The 20,106-nt window shown below is 38.3% G+C and overlaps 1 protein-coding gene across 1 annotated transcript; it reads left to right on the top strand.

Moving 5' to 3' along the window:
• Nucleotides 1–3,121: 3,121 nt before the first annotated feature.
• sh3gl1b (SH3-domain GRB2-like 1b) lies at nt 3,122–19,312 on the top strand. Its single transcript, XM_038716116.1, has 9 exons — nt 3,122–3,166; nt 8,837–8,905; nt 9,888–9,960; nt 10,043–10,186; nt 10,642–10,775; nt 10,972–11,130; nt 12,213–12,316; nt 12,417–12,550; nt 16,630–19,312. The coding sequence occupies exons 1-9, from the start codon at nt 3,122–3,124 to the stop codon at nt 16,821–16,823; spliced, it is 1,056 nt and encodes a 351-aa protein (XP_038572044.1). The 3' UTR covers nt 16,824–19,312.
• The last annotated feature ends 794 nt before the right edge of the window (nt 19,313–20,106 follow it).

Below are 20,106 nucleotides of genomic sequence, written 5' to 3'. Positions count from 1 at the left end.
CTTTTCTGTCATTTGAGAGCAGTTAATCTGTAGGTTCAGGAAGCCCTGCTTAGATACAGATCTATCTGAAGTAAGATCTGGGTGTGTCCGTATGGCAGCAGGGGGACATATTGGATTTCTGTAAAAACAACAAAAACAAAGTATCTTTCTACCCATATCCTAGAGAAGCTGCCAGAAAAGAAAAGTCAGAGAAAACATTGCTGCTTTTAAAATGCAACATTGCTGCATTTTAAGACGATCACATGTCGTTGATGTCTAGCTCTATTTAATATGTCAGCCAGATTTGCTTTGCACTGCTGGGACGGTGCTGTTCGCCAGACACATACTATATTACCTGTATTACCCTTTTCTGGGTACACGAGACAGTGGCATGGTGGGATTGTGCAATAAAGTCTTTCCCGTTGTTCTCAGTATGTTGGGCCTTTGTTGCCATGTATTACAGTTAATATTTTCATGAGCACTCCAGCAAAATGTGGCAGCACAACAAATTATGTTATTTGGAAGATAATGTACCAAATGCACAGCCAGCCACTACACAGGTCAGCCATCTGCTGATATGACCAGATGACACTTACAGATTGTAACAAAGTGTAATACTTTGTGTGTTAAGTCCTAGAATGTTAAGTATGCTGAATTCAGCAGAGTTTTTGTAGGCCTAAAAGCTGTCCGGGAGGCAGTACTGAAGATCTGCACTTACGTTTCCGTTTAGAGTTACTCAGGGAGATAGCTGGGCTCTCTGTCCTGCAGTGTCTGCAGTTAGTTGAGCTAGCAAGACACCTTGCACCAACATAGAAGACCTTAAAACCTTGATCACTGTGTACAGTACACGTTCTTGTGAATGTTTGATTTCAGAAGTATCAAAAATTTTACCCCTGACTAATATTATTGCGAGACTTTTTTGTTGGAGTTTGAGTCATAGATGAAATAGGACATTATAAAAAAAGTAATTATAGTAAAATAAATATAAAAAAATATATTATCTCTGAATCTTGTGTTGGTTTTGTTGTGATCTTTTGTTTCTTAATTTTTATCCTTACACGTACTGTTTGTTTGTTTTTTTTCTCATCAGTTTAGTGTCCTTTTTGTCTTGGAGAGATGTAATTCTATTTTTTTAAAGACCGTTTTTAAAGATGTCTCCCTAAAAGTTTCTCTTTTGTCATGATCCTTCTGTTTATATGTTCACGCTATTGTAAGATTATTGTTATTAAATCAATATAGATTTTAATAAGAAATAATTTATGATATGTTATGATATAAAGCCCAAGAGGTTTTAACACAGTAAAGTGTTATTGCACAATGGTGACAATATGTGGATTTAAGAATGTAATAAAAGTCTTTTTACAATAAGAAGAAACTTGTGGTTTTACCTTATTTTTTTTATACTGATTGTACCCAAAATGATTAGCGCAGATGAACCAATTTCATTGTCTATAAATAAACCGTATATTCCATACCCACCTAAAATAACACATTTATCACAGTTTCATTTAACGCATTAATTTCTTTAAATAAACTATTAGTTCAGTTAACCTTTATTACCTTTGAGACATTTGTTATTTGGTCAGATAACAGTCCATACAGACATTATAATTGGAAAAAAATTTAATTTGCTATTTCACACCAAAGGGAGAAAGGTGATTAAGAAAGATAAATGTAAATTGTGTTTTCTGCCATTTAGATGGGAACAGTTGTGTTTTGCTAAACAATAAATCTCTTTTAGCTTACTCCATTCACATGGTGGATTTTATAATGCATACTTTACAACCATTCAGACATACTTAGATTATACAGTATATGCACTATAATTATTACTGTCCTCTGATGTCAGTTTAATTAGACTCAAAGAGACCATCTTGTATTGCACTATATTTTGGCACTTTGTCTACCTGTTTTTGTCATTCCAGATCATCTACATAAAAGCAGGTGTAAGGATAGTCTGTATTGGGAACATGTAGTGCATTGTTACCACCACATGGTGCATAATAGAAACCAAACTGGGTGCTTGGGTGTGTTTTCATCACTGGTAAGATATTTTCATCATGTCATCCATGGTATGAAGTCATGTAGGTTGTTTCAGTGTTAAGTATTAATCCACCTCTGAAACATCTGCATGCTGCAATTCCACTACAATTCCTGTACCTTGCTGTGTTGTACTGTTTCACTCTTTAATAGAAAGAAGTGCCAAAACAAACCTGTTCACAGCTAGATGGAAAATCCAGAGTAACCAGAACCAGAAGAAATGTTGCTGATGATTTTCTTTTGACTATTTTGAGCACCACAGATGAAATTTAATCATCTGTTGTACTGGGAAGGTGGCAGGAATCTCAAATATGTTTATCTCAGAGCCTTCATGACACAACATCATATACGTCACATAAATATGAAAACTACCTGGATGGTAGATACCATTAAGGTACTGAGTGACCGGCATCTGTAATGCTGCTGCTGCACTTTCTCTTTCCCTCCATCTGATGTTGTAGTCTACTCCTCTACAGGAGAAAGAGATGATACTTTATATTAGGACAGCAGGATTATCATAAAGGCCTTCCCCAATTCTTGATATTATAGTTGTGTATTTCAATTTAGTAGAACTGCTATTATATTATACTAAATACATATTTACTGGATATGGACATTAAAACCCACCTACGGGCTGTCCACAGTTTACTGAAACAGAAGTAGTTATCTGAGAGCGGGAACATCTATCTGGCCTGTAAATCCTGCAGCAGACAGACGGGTGTGCGCCTGCCACATCCAGCAGGGGGCAGTGTGCACTAAAGTAAGACTTTATCAGCGTCTCGGGAAACTGATTTCTTCAAAGTTCCCTGGTGAGATTTGGTGCTTCTTTGTGTTTTCAGGTCAGGAGACAATATTGTTGGTTTTGGTGGATTTTTTTAGCACATTTCTCTGCGTTATCTGCTGTGACAGTGGGGAAGAGTCACCCTCGACGTGGACGTGGTCAGTTGGCGTGTCTCGACGTGGAGTGACGGCTGTGCGGTCCTATGATTCCTCCTAAACATTTTTGCACTGGCCCCTTTTCTTACAAACTATATCGCTAACTTAAGTTATATCGTCGACTCTGAACACCTCCGTTGGAAGTTGAAGACAGCCGGGGTTCAAGATGTCTGTAGCGGGCTTGAAGAAACAGTTTTACAAAGCCAGCCAGGTTTGCAAAACTTTTCTTTTTAGCCAACAACTGTAATGTATCGTTAGCAGCTAGCCCCGCTTAGCATTATTAGCTAGCGGTTATACTGTGGTAATGTTAATAACGCTGTGTTAATGCAGCGGTTTGCTCGCTGTGTGGTGACAGCAGGACGCTAGAAACGATTTGTGTCAGTGTGTAAAATGTCATTTGTTATTTTTAGTTGGCACTCTTATCTTCTTTTTACAGCTAACTTAGCGGCAAAGTTAATAAGCACCTTTCGGACGTTAACGTTAGTTGAAATAGCTTTAACGAACTTTAGCCAATGCTAACTAGCATTACTGTGTTGTTAACGGTGTATAGGTAACGTTATTTTACATTTTGTTTTGTTTTCTAAGTTAACATATCCAGCAGTGAGTCAGTTTCAGTGAGTATACATCCTGTGGTAAACATTAACTAGCTGTGTTTGCCTCAGGGGCTCTCCGGGTGAATCAGAGCTCTTTAGAGTTTTTAAACACTAACTTACACCAAAAAGTAATGCAATATAAAACAACTATCGACACATTTTAGTTTTTAATATTTACTGGAAGACCATTTTCATGTGTGAGACTGTGTAACATCACGTTTTTTGTGCTTATTTGGAGTGAAGACCCAGTTACTTTTTTCCCAGCTGTGTTTTTGTTAGTCTTTTGTTCAGCAAGCCGGATCAGTATTTAGGGCAGCTGATGGGACAAACGTAGAATGTTACTGCGTTAGAAATGCCACTACCGGCCATGGACTTATTAACTCATGCTGTCTTTTGATGTCTGAACCTTGGTGTGAATGGTTTTAATTTTGGCCAGCTCGCCCAGTCATGGGCGGGGATGGTACGAAAGATTTTTTTGCGTCCCTTTTTTTCTTTTTACTGCTGCTGATCTAAGCAGGAAAGACATTTGGTTTCCCCAGCTTCCTGACAGGAACGGACTCAGATCCCTGTTGGTTTGGCTGTGAGGAAAAATAATACAATTCAGAAGCTGTCATGTTAGGACTGTTGGTTCTGAGTGTAATGAAAATGAGGAGTAAAGGCGTTTGAGTAAGGGGATTAGTGTATGAGACCCAGGGGATGATGCAGAGAAGGAGGTGGAGAAAGAGTGCTTTCCCATTATTTCACTGCAATGCAGCTGCTTGTCTTGCCAAAACTCCATGAGAGTCAATAACACTAGACATAGCTCAGATTTTCTACACTGGAGGCATGCAGGAAGTCTGCTGTGGAAGTGATAAATGTACCCTGTAGCTAACACGTCCTTGTGTTTTACTAGCTTTTACTTTCTCTCTTCCCTTGTTATTTGGTTTTCGGAGAATTACTCTTAAAGCAAATGGTAAAACCTGAAATGTCAGACTCATTTGGAGCACAAATAAATCACACTCATGCGCATTTTATGTGTGACAGTGGGGTTAGCCTTAAATGGAGATGACAGATTTAGACAGTATCCAGTAGGCTTTTTAAGATTATTTGTGCAGTTTATCAAGTGAATTTATGCACTGATGTAGTCAAATGTCTTCTGGTTTCAAATGCTTCAATTTACAACTGAAGATTAATACAGTTATGCTTAAATGGAAAGCAAATGTCAGACATAGAAGAAATTATGTTTATATTTAACAAATCTTTATTGGTTACACTGTAGGGGTGAACAATTAATCGAAATCTTATTGAAATCCAAGTATGGCCTAGTGGGTTTTTTCAAATTGCAGGAGGTGCAATATTTGTTAAAGGCAAAATGTAGGTCAAAATACCATTTTAATTAAAAAATGTTGTGCGGCAGAGATGTCCTGGCCTACATATCATATTCTAGACACTAAAGAAAGCATTTTTGTTTGGTACAGACCCTGGCAGATATCACACCATAATCAGTGTTTTTCAATGAAAATGAGAATAATGATGTAAAAATGATCATTCCCTCCAATATTGCAAATCATACTGCAAATGCAATATCAGTCAAAATAATCACTGTTAGATATTTTTTCAAATTCAAAAAAATAAATAAAACTGGCTCCAAGCTCTGTATAAAAACCTCACGGTTGCTGTCTGTACGAAGAGTACTACATACAACAGCAAAGACCACTGCAGAGGTGTCCGGTTATAATGTTCAGTTAAAATAATTCCTGCCAGCCAAACGGTTTCAAGAAGAGTGGCCATAGTATAAATTGTGATATCAAGTGGGATCTTTTTTATCTTTCTTCTTAAATTTTTAACATTAACTTGAAGAAGCATCAAATATATAATTCATTGGAAGAAGTAATTTACAAAACATTGCCAGCCAGTGCATAAACCTCTTCACAACACACATATTTTGTAAGTATCAAAGTTTCCAGAGATTCAGACCAAAATCAGTCCTGCGTTACCCAGCTCAGGGGGCTGCTTTGGTGGAACAAGTTGTAGTACGCGAGACCGGTTTTAAGACCACTTTTTGATGGTCTTGGTCTTGTCTCGGACTCGACTGCATTTGGGTGTTTTAATAGGAATGTGGATCTTTCAGATTAGTTTGAGATGTACCTATGATCTCGTTCTACATTTTATTGTGTGTCATGTAATGTGGAGAACTGGTCTTGGTCTTGACTCGGTCTGTGCATATGAAGGCGAAAATGTTAGTTAAGGCTTACTGTTTACTGGAAACAACCAGGAAACAGTTGCACTTATTTAAATGCCAAGATGCATCCAAGTAAGAATAAAAAAAGAGATTTTAAAAAGAGTCAAATACTGATTGAACACTCGCTACACTCTATTGGTGTATTGAGAATGCTCTATCACACTGCTAAATCGCTGTCACACCTTCACTTTTTATATCTGATTATAGTAACATAAATCCCTCTTCAAATGTGGGAGAGCTCTCTTTTTATATTTTGAGCCACACAACGTTTCTTTTTTCTCTTTTAATTCTGCTCTTAAAATGTTTTTATTACATGTGATGGCTTTAACATGTTGCTACAGCAAATAGACAGGTTTGTTGTGTGAGAAATAACTCACCAAGTGATGTTTACCAGCTGCTGTTTTTTATTTTACATTACATTTTAGCTGACACTTTTATCCAAAGCGACTTACAATTGCTATATATGTCAGAGTTCACACGCCTCTGGAGCAACGAGGGGTAAAGTGTCTTATTCAGGGACACAATGGTGGATGGGTCACAGTGGGGGATTGAACCCAGGTCTCTCACAGGCACAGGCATCTTATCCATTGCGCCATAACCACCCCATGCTACGTTAAGAAACCATATGAATCTACATTAGGCTGCCACTTTACCTCTTTCTACATGTTTGGCATTTTGGCCTCTGTATAAGTCAGCTTTCTGGGCCCCACAATCGTCAAGTCATCTGAAGCCAAACAAGATCTTAAGCTTGGCATTGTTATAATGCACCAACATTTAACAAAATACCAGTAGCTTAAACACCCAGTCATTATGATAAAAAGGATACCTAGACTGATCCCTTTTTGTAGTCCTGTGCGTGTTTATATCAAAACTTCCCGATGATAACCTTTTTGTGGATGTTTTTGAGCTCCATTACTTTGAGCTTGTGTGCATGTAAACAGTGATGTTACACTGACATAAGAACTGCAACAGTACTCAGTGGCTGACAAATTATTCAAACAATTCACTTAAGACCAACATCTCAAGTTTAGTGACAAAAATATTGATTTGAATTAAATTCTTCTTGCCTGTCCAAAAAGTTGTCATTCTTGTAAGGCAGACGAGGGTGCAGAGATAAAAATAAGATAGCAAAGATTTAGTACTGCAGACTGCAATCTTTCCTCCAAGGTAGAGCACCAAATGCTGAGTAGGCTGAGAGTTGAGGCTGTATCTTTATTTGTGACCTGAATCCCCCAAGGCCCCCTGTCCTGTGTTTTCTGCATACTGCAGAGATTCAGCAGTATAACTTGGAAGCTTTGTTGAAATAATTTTTACATCCCGTTAGCGCTAAACAAATGAAATGCTCTGACAGTCCAGTATCTGTGGCTGTCGCAGGACTGTAACAAGAACAGTCCCAATCATTTCATTCGGACTGAATGTAATGATTGGCTGGCCTACCTACGTGCACTCTGCCCGTGTAGTCACTGCGCATGGAGATGTGTTTGGGGGAGTAGCTTTGGCAGGAGGCCTGAAGGGAGGGGTTTTTTTTTTGTTTTTTTTTTTTGGGATACTTTCAAAATCTAGCTGTGTCTGGCTAGTTTATCCAACGTTACCTACCACTACTTTAATTTTTAATCCTGCATAGTTAAAGCTCTGATGTCACATTGAACTGTATTACTCACTCATCATAATATTCTTTAAATAAGAAGTTCCCTCAGACCCAGAAATGTCTTGGTAATTCCAGTAATCACGAAACAGTTCCAACAGTATTTTGATTCATGTAGGAAATGACTCAATTGAATATGTCCAAACCAGCAGAGAGTGGCACACCGCCTGAAAGGACGTTGTGGTCAATCTGTAAAGGTGTCAGGAGTGTTGCGTTAAATTATATATGCCTCTATAGTATGGGCCAGGTCCTACAAATATATAGTTGTCTAAAACAGTGAAAAAGTTCAGTTGTATATTTTACACGCATATTATTATTTTAGGAAAGTAATAACATTACCTCAAAGTCTTCAGGAACATCTACTATAGAAGAATACAATTCAAATCGTACAAATGCGATCCTAAATGTTGTTTCCCTGTTTCCAGGCCTCTCTTGCAGTGTTTCATTAACTGTCCAGACGGTGTAAAATGCTCCCTCTGTTAATAGAGTACAGCGAAATAATTAAAGATTAACAACAGGGGCTGTTACAACTTCCTTCAAAACTTAAACGCACGCTAGAGCAAGGCAGATTCATTCCTGCCTGGTGTGAAACAAGTTTTATTACTACAGTACAAAAGATTGTGAAACATTTTAACTGGAATCGTGGCAGAAACACAAAGCAGGCCTTGTGGTTCACGTTTGTCTTTGCAGAACAGCTCTAGTCTGCAACCAAACACTGCTGTTGCGTGCCATGTTCATTATCTTACTGGTGGTCATGGGAGTTGTTTTGTCTGCCCATTCCACTTGGAGAAACTCAGATAGGGAACCATGTAGCTCATCGGCACACAGCAGTCAAGGTTTTAAGAATCTAGAAGTCACAGCAGTGCAGACTCACTCCAAAGTCAGTTCTCTGGGACTGACCCTTGACAAAAATACTTGTACTGTACATGCACAGGAAAGGGGACTGTTTTCCATTTCTTAGACTTTTGTATGTGGCCTAAAAACATGCTGAGAGATTGGACTTGGGAAGACATATGCGTTCAGTCAACATGTTATAGTCTACTCAAGTTGTAACATATTGTCTTCATTAAGGTAAAAGTAATGGGGTTAGCTGATCCAGCATTTTTACATTTTTTCATGTGTAAACAAAGGTGGTTGCTTAACACTATTTGCTGTTCTTTTTGTGATTTCTAGGGTTCTGCTTCACCTCTGTGTGTTATTCTAAACACGCTGTGCTCCACACATGCTCTTTTTTAAAAGAAATATTTGCCATTGCATTTTCTACACAGCAGGCGTGTGAATGTGTAAATTAGAGATGAGTTTGGGCTTGTTCCCCACTCAAATCAAAACCTTATGAGCTGCATTAATTCATTCTCCTCTTTCTGTCTTTCTTCCCCCCTTTCTCCTCTCTCCTCCTCTCTTTCTGTCTCTCTCTCCCTCTAGATGGTGAGTGAGAAAGTCGGAGGTGCTGAAGGAACTAAACTAGATGATGACTTCAGAGACCTGGAACGGGTAAGAGAGGCATCTCCCTGTGGCTTAAAAGAGCAACATGTTTGGCTTCAGGCCTGGTTGGTTTTACACACAGTACACAAACATATTGCTGTTTCTTCGGTTTCCGTTGCTTATGTTTACACCTCATTTCAAGCATTACATCATGCTCTGTTGGTTTAGAAAATGTTCTGACCTCAAAGTTTATGAAACCTCTAAAGACATCAAAAACTCACGGCCATTAGGTCGCGTAGTGAAAGGTTTACCTTAGAGCCAAAACAATCAGTCGGTTAATCGTTTAGCTGAATCGATCAGGAACATTTTGATAATTGAATTTGAATTGCTTGGTAATTTTAAAGTTATTTTTTTAAGCACCAATGCCAAAATTGTTATAATGTGATAGTAATTTGAATATTTTTGGGTTTTGGACTGTTGGGCAGGCAAAACAAGCTATTTGTCACATTGGGCTCTGGGAAAACTTGTTTCACTATTTTCTGACATGTTATTGACCAATCATTCAATCTATTAATCCAGAAAATAATCAGCAGAATAGCTGATTAATAAAAAGGTGCAAAGCAGGTATATTTAAAAATTATAATAATATTAATGTCCGTGGGGATCAAAACCTGCTTTCATGGGGCAATATAATGTGAAAGATATTTAGTTTGGGGGGGGTACAATCAATCACAATGCCGGCTCAACATTGTGATGTCTGTCAGCCATCGGCCCAACCTTAGTTGCAGCCATAGTTTTCAACAATATGAATAAATCCAATATAAAGAGGTAATATACATGTACTGTACCCAAATGTAATGGGAGTGACAATAACTTATTGTATTTTTAAAATACTTTAACTATGTGCACGAACCTTTGAACGAGCGAGGTCAAACAATGGTTAACAAAGGTTAAACATCATACCTCCTTTGTCACTGTTGAATTTTAGTTCTGTGCTCATGGTAGCTCTGCTGTACACATGTGATGTCTGTCTGCTTGGTGTGTTATGTAGAAAGTAGATGTGACGAGTAAAGCAGTAGTGGAGGTAATCTCCAAAACATCAGAGTACCTCCAGCCCAACCCAGGTGAGAAGAAAGCCTTCCTTCATGTGTTTCATTTAAACGGCTTGAGCTCTTTGATGAAATTAGTTTCAATGCCCTTCCGCAGCATCACGGGCCAAACTGTCCATGTTGAACACCATGTCTAAGATCCGTGGTCAGGTGAAGAACCCAGGCTACCCTCAGGCCGAGGGGCTGCTAGGGGAGTGTATGGGAAAGTTTGGACGGGAACTCGGAGAGGAGACTAACTTCGGTAAGATGCGCGCGTGAGCGTGTTTGTGTGTGTGTGTGTGTGTGTGTGTTTTGTGGTTTTAGATTAGTTATTTTGGGTTATTGAATGTGCATGGTTGTGCTTGTGTATGCATGGTATACTTAAAATACTGACTGGCAGACTGTACGAAACTATTTACAGGTTTATGAAATGCTTTTTGACTGTTTTAAATATTGTATTTCTGTCTATTTGTGTCTGTGTGTGGTTTTCTTAGATTTTATCTGTTTCTTTATATGTGGTGTGGGGACTGCAGATGTAAATTAGCCTAAAGCTAACTCTGGTGTAATGCATCAAATGTTTACATTTATGTTATTAATTGCACATGGTCCCTTCTAAATAAAAATCAATCAATCAATGTGGTCTCGTGGTGCTATAACTCCGGTTCTATGCTGTATACTAATGTCACTGAGCTATTTATCTCTGTCTGTGTGGTTAAGGCGGAGCGCTAGTAGATGTTGGAGAGGCCATGAAGAGATTGGCGGAAGTCAAAGACTCCCTAGATATCGATGTCAAACAGAACTTCATTGATCCATTGCAAGGGCTCTGTGACAAGGACCTCAGAGAGATACAGGTACACTGACATGCTGTTTAATGAGAGGAGAATAACTGTATCTCAGTTCATTGGTTAATCTCTCCCATGGTGCAACACTAGAAGATACCAGTCAAACCAGCCAATCATCATTAAACAAGTCAAATTTAATTTAATGCAAGAAAAGTGATCACCTCTGTGCCCACTCCTAAACTAACCATGGCTCTTACCACCTCAGCACCACCTGAAGAAGCTTGAAGGCCGTCGCCTGGACTACGATTACAAGAAAAAGCGTCAGGGCAAGATCCCTGATGAGGAGGTTCGACAGGCCCTAGAGAAGTTTCATGAGTCAAAGGAAGTGGCCGAGACAAGCATGTACAACCTGCTGGAGACCGATGTGAGGACTGATTTATGACCGTTCACTGTATAGTATAAGCTTGATCAGGGGTTCTTCTGTTATCCCTTTCCACAGCTATAAACATAGCTTCTGATGGGTGAAAGCTAGTCATACTACAGTGAAGAACAAACATTTACATGCCTCAAATATACAATCTAAAATTACAATTCTAAGGTAATTACACTGTAATATATGAAACATTTCATCAGTTTCACTTTTGTATTGAAAGGCTGCTGACCAGTACAAACGCCCACAGGACAAACATTGTTACACCTGTAAAGAGTGACAAAACACACCTGTTCAGCACAGTAGTCCAATAACACTGGAGATAAACATCTCCTTAAAGAGACGCAGGTGACCAGTTATAACATGTAATCACTATTTGGGTTTAAGAATTTTTTGCCGTTTGCCCTGTACATAACTGCAGGTGTGTACACCTGTGGGTGAAGAGGCATGGGACAACTAAACAGCCTAAAGAGCCTATATGTGAGTGCGTGTAGGAGTAAATTGATTTGTATTTTTTTTGTTATACAACAGCACAGCAGTTGAGGGGTTAGTTTTAATCGAGGACTGGCTGAGAGTGTGAACATGGCCAGTGCTACCTCGGGGACGTGTCTGTTCCATATTTCCTGTTATTCCTCTAGTGCCAGCCTCTCTTATGTCATTCCCTATGACTATTTAAATACAGGTAAATTTAAGCGTAAAAGATCATTTTTGACTTTGGATATAGTTGTTTAATAGTAGATCTGCTTAGTAGCTTGAGAGAAGGGTTGAATGCTACAAATATATTAATTATTGTATCTGCAGTACAGCCTGCATGCTGTTACTGGGTCTTTGGTCTGGGCGTTGGGGTGGTGATGGGGCAGTGGATAAGACAAATGCCTTTGGTGTGAGAGACCTAGGTTTAATCCCCGCTGTGTGATAAATGTTAACTGTGTTATTTATTATTCAGAACTGTTAACAAATACAGCAATTTAAGCAAAGTGACAGTGATTATTTTGTGTGTGTGTGTGTGTGTGTGTGTGTGTGTGTGTGTGTGTGTGTGTGTGTGTGTGTGTGTGTGCGTGCGTGCGTGTGTGCAGATAGAGCAGGTGAGCCAGCTCTCCTCCCTGGTGGAATCCCAGCTGCAGTACCACAGACAGGCTGTGCAGGTGCTGGAGGAGCTTTCTGACAAACTCCGAGACAGGTGCAGTAAATGAAACACACACACAATACATTATCATTCTGTATTTACTGTGGAGGTTTAGAAATGTAAAACTTACTTTTTTTTTTTTTTTTTTGAATAGGATGAATGAGGCTCAGGCTCGACCAAGACGTGAATACACACCTAAACCCAAACCTATCTTTGACTTTGGAGACGACAACCATTCAAATGGCGGCTACTCATCCTCAATGGCCCTCCCACCTTCAAGGAACTCTCGTAAGAAACAGCTGATACATACATTTTTAAAATTCATTTGTTGGGACCGACATCAGTATTTTGTAATTTTACAACAAACACTTGAATGTAAAACATTTGAACTAACCATGATTGATGAAGTGGCTGACACTACTGTTTACACCAGGGAATAGACGATGTCTTGACAAAACAAAGAAAAAAAGAAACCCTCTCTTCCCATTATTTTGTATTTATCCTTAACATTACGTTACTCTCAAAGCCACAGTAAAGGGCAGCAATATGTGGAAAAGAGAGCTGCCATACCAGAGTTCCAACAACAGCAAAACAACCAGCTGTTTCTACACACACAGAAGACTTAGCCATAGTAGCGTGCCTGCACTGGACACACTGCTTTAAAAATCTGACGGAAAAAACTCTCCGCATTGCCAGCGTGATTGCTCAAGACCTGCAACCAATCAGCACCACTGAGCAGAAATATTTTAAACAAATTGAGTGTTGTTGTTTTTTCTGTAGTAAGATTGAGTTTTTTCTAAATGGTGGCATATACTGAATGTTTGTTGTTAACCATGAGAGTAATAGATGTCTTTTTTTTGGAGGGGTGTGAGTGAGAGTTGGTCCTGCACTGCCCTGTTTTTTAAACTTTTATTTAAGATCCTCATTAGTTATTACTGTAGTAACAACTAATCTTCCTGGACTCCACACAAAAGAAAGACATATTTAAACATCACATTATGGACAGTTCACAACATCAGCCAAACAAAGTGAAATAAAATAAGAGAAAATAGTGGTTCTCTTTTACTCATAATGACACATGAAGAGTAAATGGTTAAAACAAATAATAAGAGTTAGTAAGATAGGTGTATATAGTATAAGTAACTGCACGATTCTGTGTAAAGTTTAGCATTACGCAAGTAAGCACCAAGTGTAAGTGTAATCAACCTTTACATAATCAACCTAAACTGATTTCTTTCTGAATAATTGCTCTTCTTCTTGTTCTTCTTCTTATCTGACTCGCCTTTGTCCAACTGACCTTGTTCCTCTTCCCTGTGACATCATCAGAGCCAACTTTTCACTTGGCCAGATTGCCCTTTCAGAAACCAGGATTGTGTGAGTCACAGACAGCGTGGGCCATTTTTTCCGCCTAAATGTTGGTGCTGTTGAAATGGTGCCGTGTGCTTGCACGGCTTCTGGTGTGAAGTGTACAGGCAGAAAATAAGTTGCTTCTCACAGGTTCGGTACATAATTGGTGGTTTATGGTGCATGTTTAACAGCACGTATGTGGGTTTTTGTACTCACATCCTGTTATCTAGATACTGTATCCTGACATACTTAACATCTTAACATCTATCCAACCACCGGCTCAGCCCTGCGGTTGACTTTATTTGTTAACATAATCCTCTATTTATAAATACGCTGCTGTTTTTAGTACTACATTGAAGCCAATGCTTTGATCAATGGCAAGAGTATTAACTAACATGCAGGAAACAAGCGGCTGGTGCTATAATTATAATTAGCTATTAATGATTATTGTTAGTTGTATTTCAGAAGTAGCATTAACCTGTAAGCTGTTGGAAAGAAGCGATATTTATCTTTTTAGCTCAACACAAAGCCTCAATTTGGGTAAAATGAAGCACATTTAGTTTTTATGACCTAATGTTTAACTACTATTTGTTCTAACCATATTTCTGCGTTTGGGTTTTTTTATGTCCCACCACTAGGGCTGGGCTAAAAATGTTATCATGATAAAAACATTTCATATCATTTGATATCGATAATTATCACGAGAAATGTCAAATCATTATTTCAAGTTTATAGATGTGATTTTTGCTCCTGAGTGAATTTTGAAGAAACCAGATGGTTAATTGTGTGGTTAAACTTTTCTTTATGGTCAGAATGTGACAAACACTTGGTGCCAAACCGTGGAAGACTTAACAAATCTGAGGATTTAAAACTATTATGATAAAATCTTTTTTTTAACAAATGTGATTAGTAAATCTTTTTTCAGTCCCTTTTCCCCAACAAAAGAAATATATCAATAGAAAAATTAAGTGCTAATTTGTTTGTGATTCAAATAAATTTAAGCAAAATATTTATTGACAATATTTTGAACATTTACTAAATTGTTATTGAGGAAAATTATATTGTGATAATTATCATTATTGTTTTATTGCCCAGCCCTACCCACCACCATATTGCATAGTGGGCAGAACATTATCTGTGTTTTTGTTTGTCCATGTGTAAACTGATAATTATGAACCCAATCAATTGTGACCAAGAGTTGGACCACACTGAGTAGAACTGATTTGACTTCGGAGCAGCTTGCTGCATTTAGCACATTTTTCACAATGAAGAGAAACTGCTTTTTCTTGAAATGACTGTACTTATGCTATGATATAGTTATAATAATGTATCAAATGTTATAACAATGTGAAAGGAGTAATGACCCTACAGTGAATCATCACCTGCTATATGGAGCTTTATAGCCAGTTTCAGCTCATTATTTAGCTACACCACCTGCTCAGCATCAGACAGCAGACAGACTCAGTTAGAGACCAGTTGGTAAACATAACGGAGTGTTTAGCAGCTACGATAGCTACAGATATTTCCCTCAGGACTTTGGTGGAGATCAAAAAGAGAGCGAATGTAGGCGTCAACATTCATCAGGGGGCCGGAAACACAAATCTAGATGAATAAATAACTAGGGGTGAGGGAAAAAATCGATCCAGCATAGTATTTGTGATATTTGCCATGGCATTACTGTATCGATACACGGACGCCAAGTATCGATATTTTATTATATAAATAGCAGATGGGAGTTTTAACTTTTTGGTGCTAGAATAATAAAATCTATTGCTTTTTTAGTCCACTAGAAAACTTAACAGGACCATATAGAGGACTGAAAAAGTGATATGAACAAACAGAGAAATGTATCTTTTTAGATAAACAGATGTTGACAAAGTTTGACTTTAGGGACCTAATTGGAAGTTGGAAAAAGGTAATAAATTGCAATATATCTCAATATATTTAAAAACGCAATAAAATGGAATCGCAACATAAATATCGTGATAATATCGTATCGTGGGGCCTCTGTTGATTCCCACCCCTTATTGCTAATGTTGCTTATGTTTATCATATCTATCAAACTGTGATAATATGTCAATGTTGTTTTCCACTGGACCTTAGTGGCCAAAAAAGTGTTGTCATTGCAGGTTTACAATATGGAGTTTATAGTCAACTGTCAACATATGCTCATGTTCATTTATTGATCTATGTTTTGACCTTGCTATCATAACAGGTTAAGGAAAAAGACATTACCAAGAATTAACAATTCTCTTCTAAGAAACTAAATCAGTATCACAAGCAGTGAAGGGAAAGTGGGTCATAATAGCTTGTAAACTAATTATCAGTATTTATCCGTTTGTCAGTTTATCAAAACGCTTGTAAGACTTATTTTAAAGAGAGAACTTGCCACAAATTTCTTATAATATAACCTACCTTATAGTTAAATGCTATAATTGTCATTAAGTTGCCTTAGTGTTGGTTCTATCCAGCTAAGTGTTGACAGTATTTTTTTCTGCCCCTTGTAAATTGATACAGTATAGAGTAAAACACAGAGAATGAGTGAACAGAGCTTTCCCCATCTCCAGCCTGCCCTGCAGTCTGTGGGGTGAACTAGATACAATGAGAAAATTGTTTGGAGACAAAAAAGCCTAGTTTGTCTGTGTGTGGAGCCCCACTCTCCTCTGCTGATCTACGTGAGGTCACAGAGGGAGGGATAGATGGCGGAGGACTTTCATACTGAAACCTGGTGTCATAGGATGTTGTGGTATTTGGTCAAAGATTCAACTTGACAGCGCTCTTGAGCTAGTTTGCAATGCGGTGTTGAAGTTGATGTGACTGCACCACATGCTATTGTTACACTAACGTATATAAACTGTGTGTATGAAGTACAGTGTGCAGTAGATTACATGTTTAAGGTGTGCTGTGTGACAACCTTTTCCTGAAACTGTCTCTGCTGTTGCATTGTGCCTGACAGCATCTTGGACTCTGAGTTTTCCTTGTCTTCCTCATTCATTCTCTCCTTGTTTGGGTTTTGTCAGCCCCAGACCAGCCAAGCTGTAAGGCGCTGTACGACTTTGAGCCAGAGAACGAGGGAGAGCTGGGCTTCCATGAGGGCGACATCATCACCCTGACCAATCAGATCGACGAGAACTGGTACGAGGGCATGCTAAAAGGCCAGTCGGGATTCTTCCCTCTCAACTACGTCGAGATCCTCGTTCCGTTGCCACACTAATGTGTATATATAAAGAGAGCAAGACAGCCAAGGAGGAGACTGACGGAGAGGAGGAGAGAGCAAGTAGAGTTAGTAAAGAGGAAGGAAAGTGAAGCCCAGGGATGGTCTGCAGAATATTCATTTTCACCTTCAGCTCCAGCATCATCATCGCAGACTTTTTGTCATCTGGAGTTTTGGAGAAGACGGTCACATTTCAAAGTCCAGACCAGAATATCGACCTGTTCTACCCAAAGGTAAAAGGATCTAAGATGGACACAAAATGTCATTATCCGTTATCCCGCTGTCAGAAACATTTCTTGAGGATTAACTGAGCAATATTTTTCTTAAACCACAAATTACTTATATGGTTAAAAGACAATTCGTATTAAATCTGATGATTATGGTGGCTGTTGTGACACATTCATATCATCCTTTTTGTGTGACAGCAGTCTGTTTAAAACTCAGGTTGGTTAACGGTCACTTTTCAGACTGAAGACGCCAACTCGAGCCTTGAAGTAAATATCACGTGTAACTTGACTGAATATTCTCATATTCTCATTTCAAAACTCAGAGCTTTTTTTTGTGCACCGAACAAACTGGAGCCCGTCTCTTGATGCCATCTGCTGGCAAGATGGAGAATTACTTTTACCTAAACTCAAACAGATCTACACATGACTAGAAATGTAGTTTACCTAGTTGTTAAAAAGATTTTAATGAGAACCGTGGGCTGAAATTAGCCTCAGATTTGTGATTAGAACCGTTTTTCAGGTTTTGGCCCATTTGTAATGCTCTTTTTAAAGATCTGGGTCTTAGCTGTGCACTGATGATAGCTCCAGGAGACAACAGGCCGGATAAAGTAGTTTCCTTTGTATTGTCGCAGTATTTGATTTTATGTTAGTCTCAACCAACCACAGTAGTTTTTAAGAGTAGAACTGCTTTACCGAATGTGTGAAAATGTTGTAATTGCACCTTGGTCTTCAAAAGAGATTGACGTGTGTGTGTGACAGACTTACTCCACCATTACACATAGACCCAAAGTTAAATGCAGACGTTGCACCTTTTTGTCACTTAAGGCAGGCGTGTGTTTGTTGTCTAGAGATGGAGAATTATTATTTGTTTAGTGGGTGTCTGCTAGTCTGTTCAATAGAGGAGACAGAGCCAAAAAGTCTTTGAAAAATGCAATAGAAACATATCTATAACTATTCTGTAACAGCCATATATTCATTTAGTTTTGGGCTTGTTTGTCTTAGCATGTTACGCCTTTTATTCTGTCCTTTGACCCCTGTTCCAGGCGCACGTTAACTCCGTGCAGTGCCTGATTAGGTGACGCTGCAGGCAGCGACTCAGTCTTTCATAATTATCACTAACTGGCCCTTTTGTCTTTGAGAATGTGAAAGTCATTGATGCTTTGCAACTTATTCTGACCCTGTGACTCTGATGGTTTGCAACGGCTCTGATTCAATTGATTTGTTAGTACATCAGTAGACAGGTGTCGTTCCTGTTTAGTTAATGTGTGTAGACAAGGCCGGTTCCTTGTTCTGGATTTAGTTCCAGTCCACACTGTACAGTTTGAGGGAAAGACCTGGAGTGAAAGGGAAAAACATCAAGGGAAAAAATAAGTGTAAGCTGTCCATTTTGATTAATTTGGGATTACCAAACATTAATCTTTACCAAACAGTTACCATCAGTCCGGGGGGGACTGTTCATCACTCCATGCTTCCAAACACCCCCCTCCTGAGTTTGGTCCTTGTCTAATATGTTTACATCTCTGATCTTACTACATTTCAATGTTTGTATCAAGTTCAGGGCAAAGTTAAAGGACTAAAGGAGGTGCTGTCTGGATCACACTGTTATCAAAACAAGTCCTTGCTAGATAAGTTTTAGTGCCTTTGGAAAAGAAAGGAGGGGAAGTACTGCAACTAACACAGCAACCAAAACCTAACCTAGCTACTTAAGAACATGGTTAAGAATTTCTTTTCTACTTTTGGTTTTATTTCCAGCCATTGGCACTTTCCTGTGTAGAGACGAAATGCATGCGTGCACATTTCTGCACATTTCTGACACTACAGGCAGTTTCCTGGACATGTGTTGTTTAGACTAATGTGAGGTTTGTCAGCAGATCACCAGTGGAAACTGTTGGGGGTTTTTTTGTTGTAGATTTTAATCCATGTTTTAAAATAAGTGTCCCAATGATTTCTTTTTTTTAAAGGGCTATATATTTGTTTAATCAGTCTTAAATGCTCCTTTAAACAGCATTAAATCATTCTGGCTCCCTATAGTATTATTTTTTATATACAAGACCTTTAAACATTTAAATTAATCTTTGCATGTAGTCCTATATTACACCCCGTGAATGTGTCTTAGATATAAGTTGCCTTTTTACTTTTGGTATGAGTACAGAATTTAACCATAATGTTTTGTCTTTTATTATCAAAGTATTTGTACGTGCTTCTGTCTTGTCCCCTACCTCCCCCTTCTTACAATAAATAATAAAGAAAAATGTGTTATTATTGTGTTTGCTCAATAGTTTGGTCTTGTGACAAAAAAAATTTAACTTTTGCTAAAGTGACATTTTCAATACAGGACTTGTGGGCCATTTTACATAAAGATCTGAATACGTCCTTATGTCAATGTTATACATTATTTTTTAACTTCACTTAGTGTTTTGATCTCAGCAATGTTAGATTTGTTTACAGGGAGATACTATTGACTTTATGTGGAGCTAATTAGCAGAGTTTCAGTAGCCAGACCACACATCAATGAATGAAAAAGAACCTGATAAGACGAGCGATAAAGTACCATATTTCAAGTTTTGAAGGCCACTACCAATATTTTTTTATTGAAAGCAACCAAATGCAAATAGTACTGGTATTCAATGCCTCCGGATCTTTTGAGTTTTAGTTATTTATAACTTTAGTACATTTCAAAATTGAAATGAATGAACACTGAACATAGTAGGTTCAATAAGAGGTTTGAAAGGGTTCCGATTAAATAAACAGATTCAGATTGTATAAAATGCTATCAAACCTCAACCCTAATTTCAAAAGCCTAAAAATAATCCATAGATTTATGTTATTTCTTAAAAAGAAAACATCTGTGCCCATTAATATTTATCTGTGACCCTAAACATTTTAATTTCTAGGCACTAGTACCTACAAAGCTTAAATGTAAGTGTAGGGCCCTGCTGTCTGTTAGTCGGTCCAGCGCATTGGACCAGACTAAAATATCCTGACCGCTATTAACTGGACAGCTGTGAAATTTAGTCCAGACATTCATGGCCTCCAGATGAATCCTAATGACATTG

This window comes from Micropterus salmoides, unplaced genomic scaffold (genome assembly GCF_014851395.1).
Source record: "Micropterus salmoides isolate LMB-PRFRI ecotype aquatic unplaced genomic scaffold, ASM1485139v1 Ms_hic_scaffold_13, whole genome shotgun sequence".
Lineage (NCBI taxonomy): Eukaryota > Metazoa > Chordata > Actinopteri > Centrarchiformes > Centrarchidae > Micropterus > Micropterus salmoides.
Note: the sequence above shows the minus strand (reverse complement) of the source record. Positions and strands in the feature narration are given on the sequence as shown.

What these genes read in the sequence shown, in the direction of transcription:
- sh3gl1b (XM_038716116.1), top strand. Translation starts at nt 3,122, where the DNA reads ATGTCTGTAGCGGGCTTGAAGAAACAGTTTTACAAAGCCAGCCAG. An exon ending in GTACCTCCAGCCCAACCCAG is followed by an intron (nt 9,961 to 10,042) that starts GTGAGAAGAAAG and finishes GCCCTTCCGCAG; the next exon opens with CATCACGGGCCAAACTGTCC. An exon ending in AGGACCTCAGAGAGATACAG is followed by an intron (nt 10,776 to 10,971) that starts GTACACTGACAT and finishes TTACCACCTCAG; the next exon opens with CACCACCTGAAGAAGCTTGA.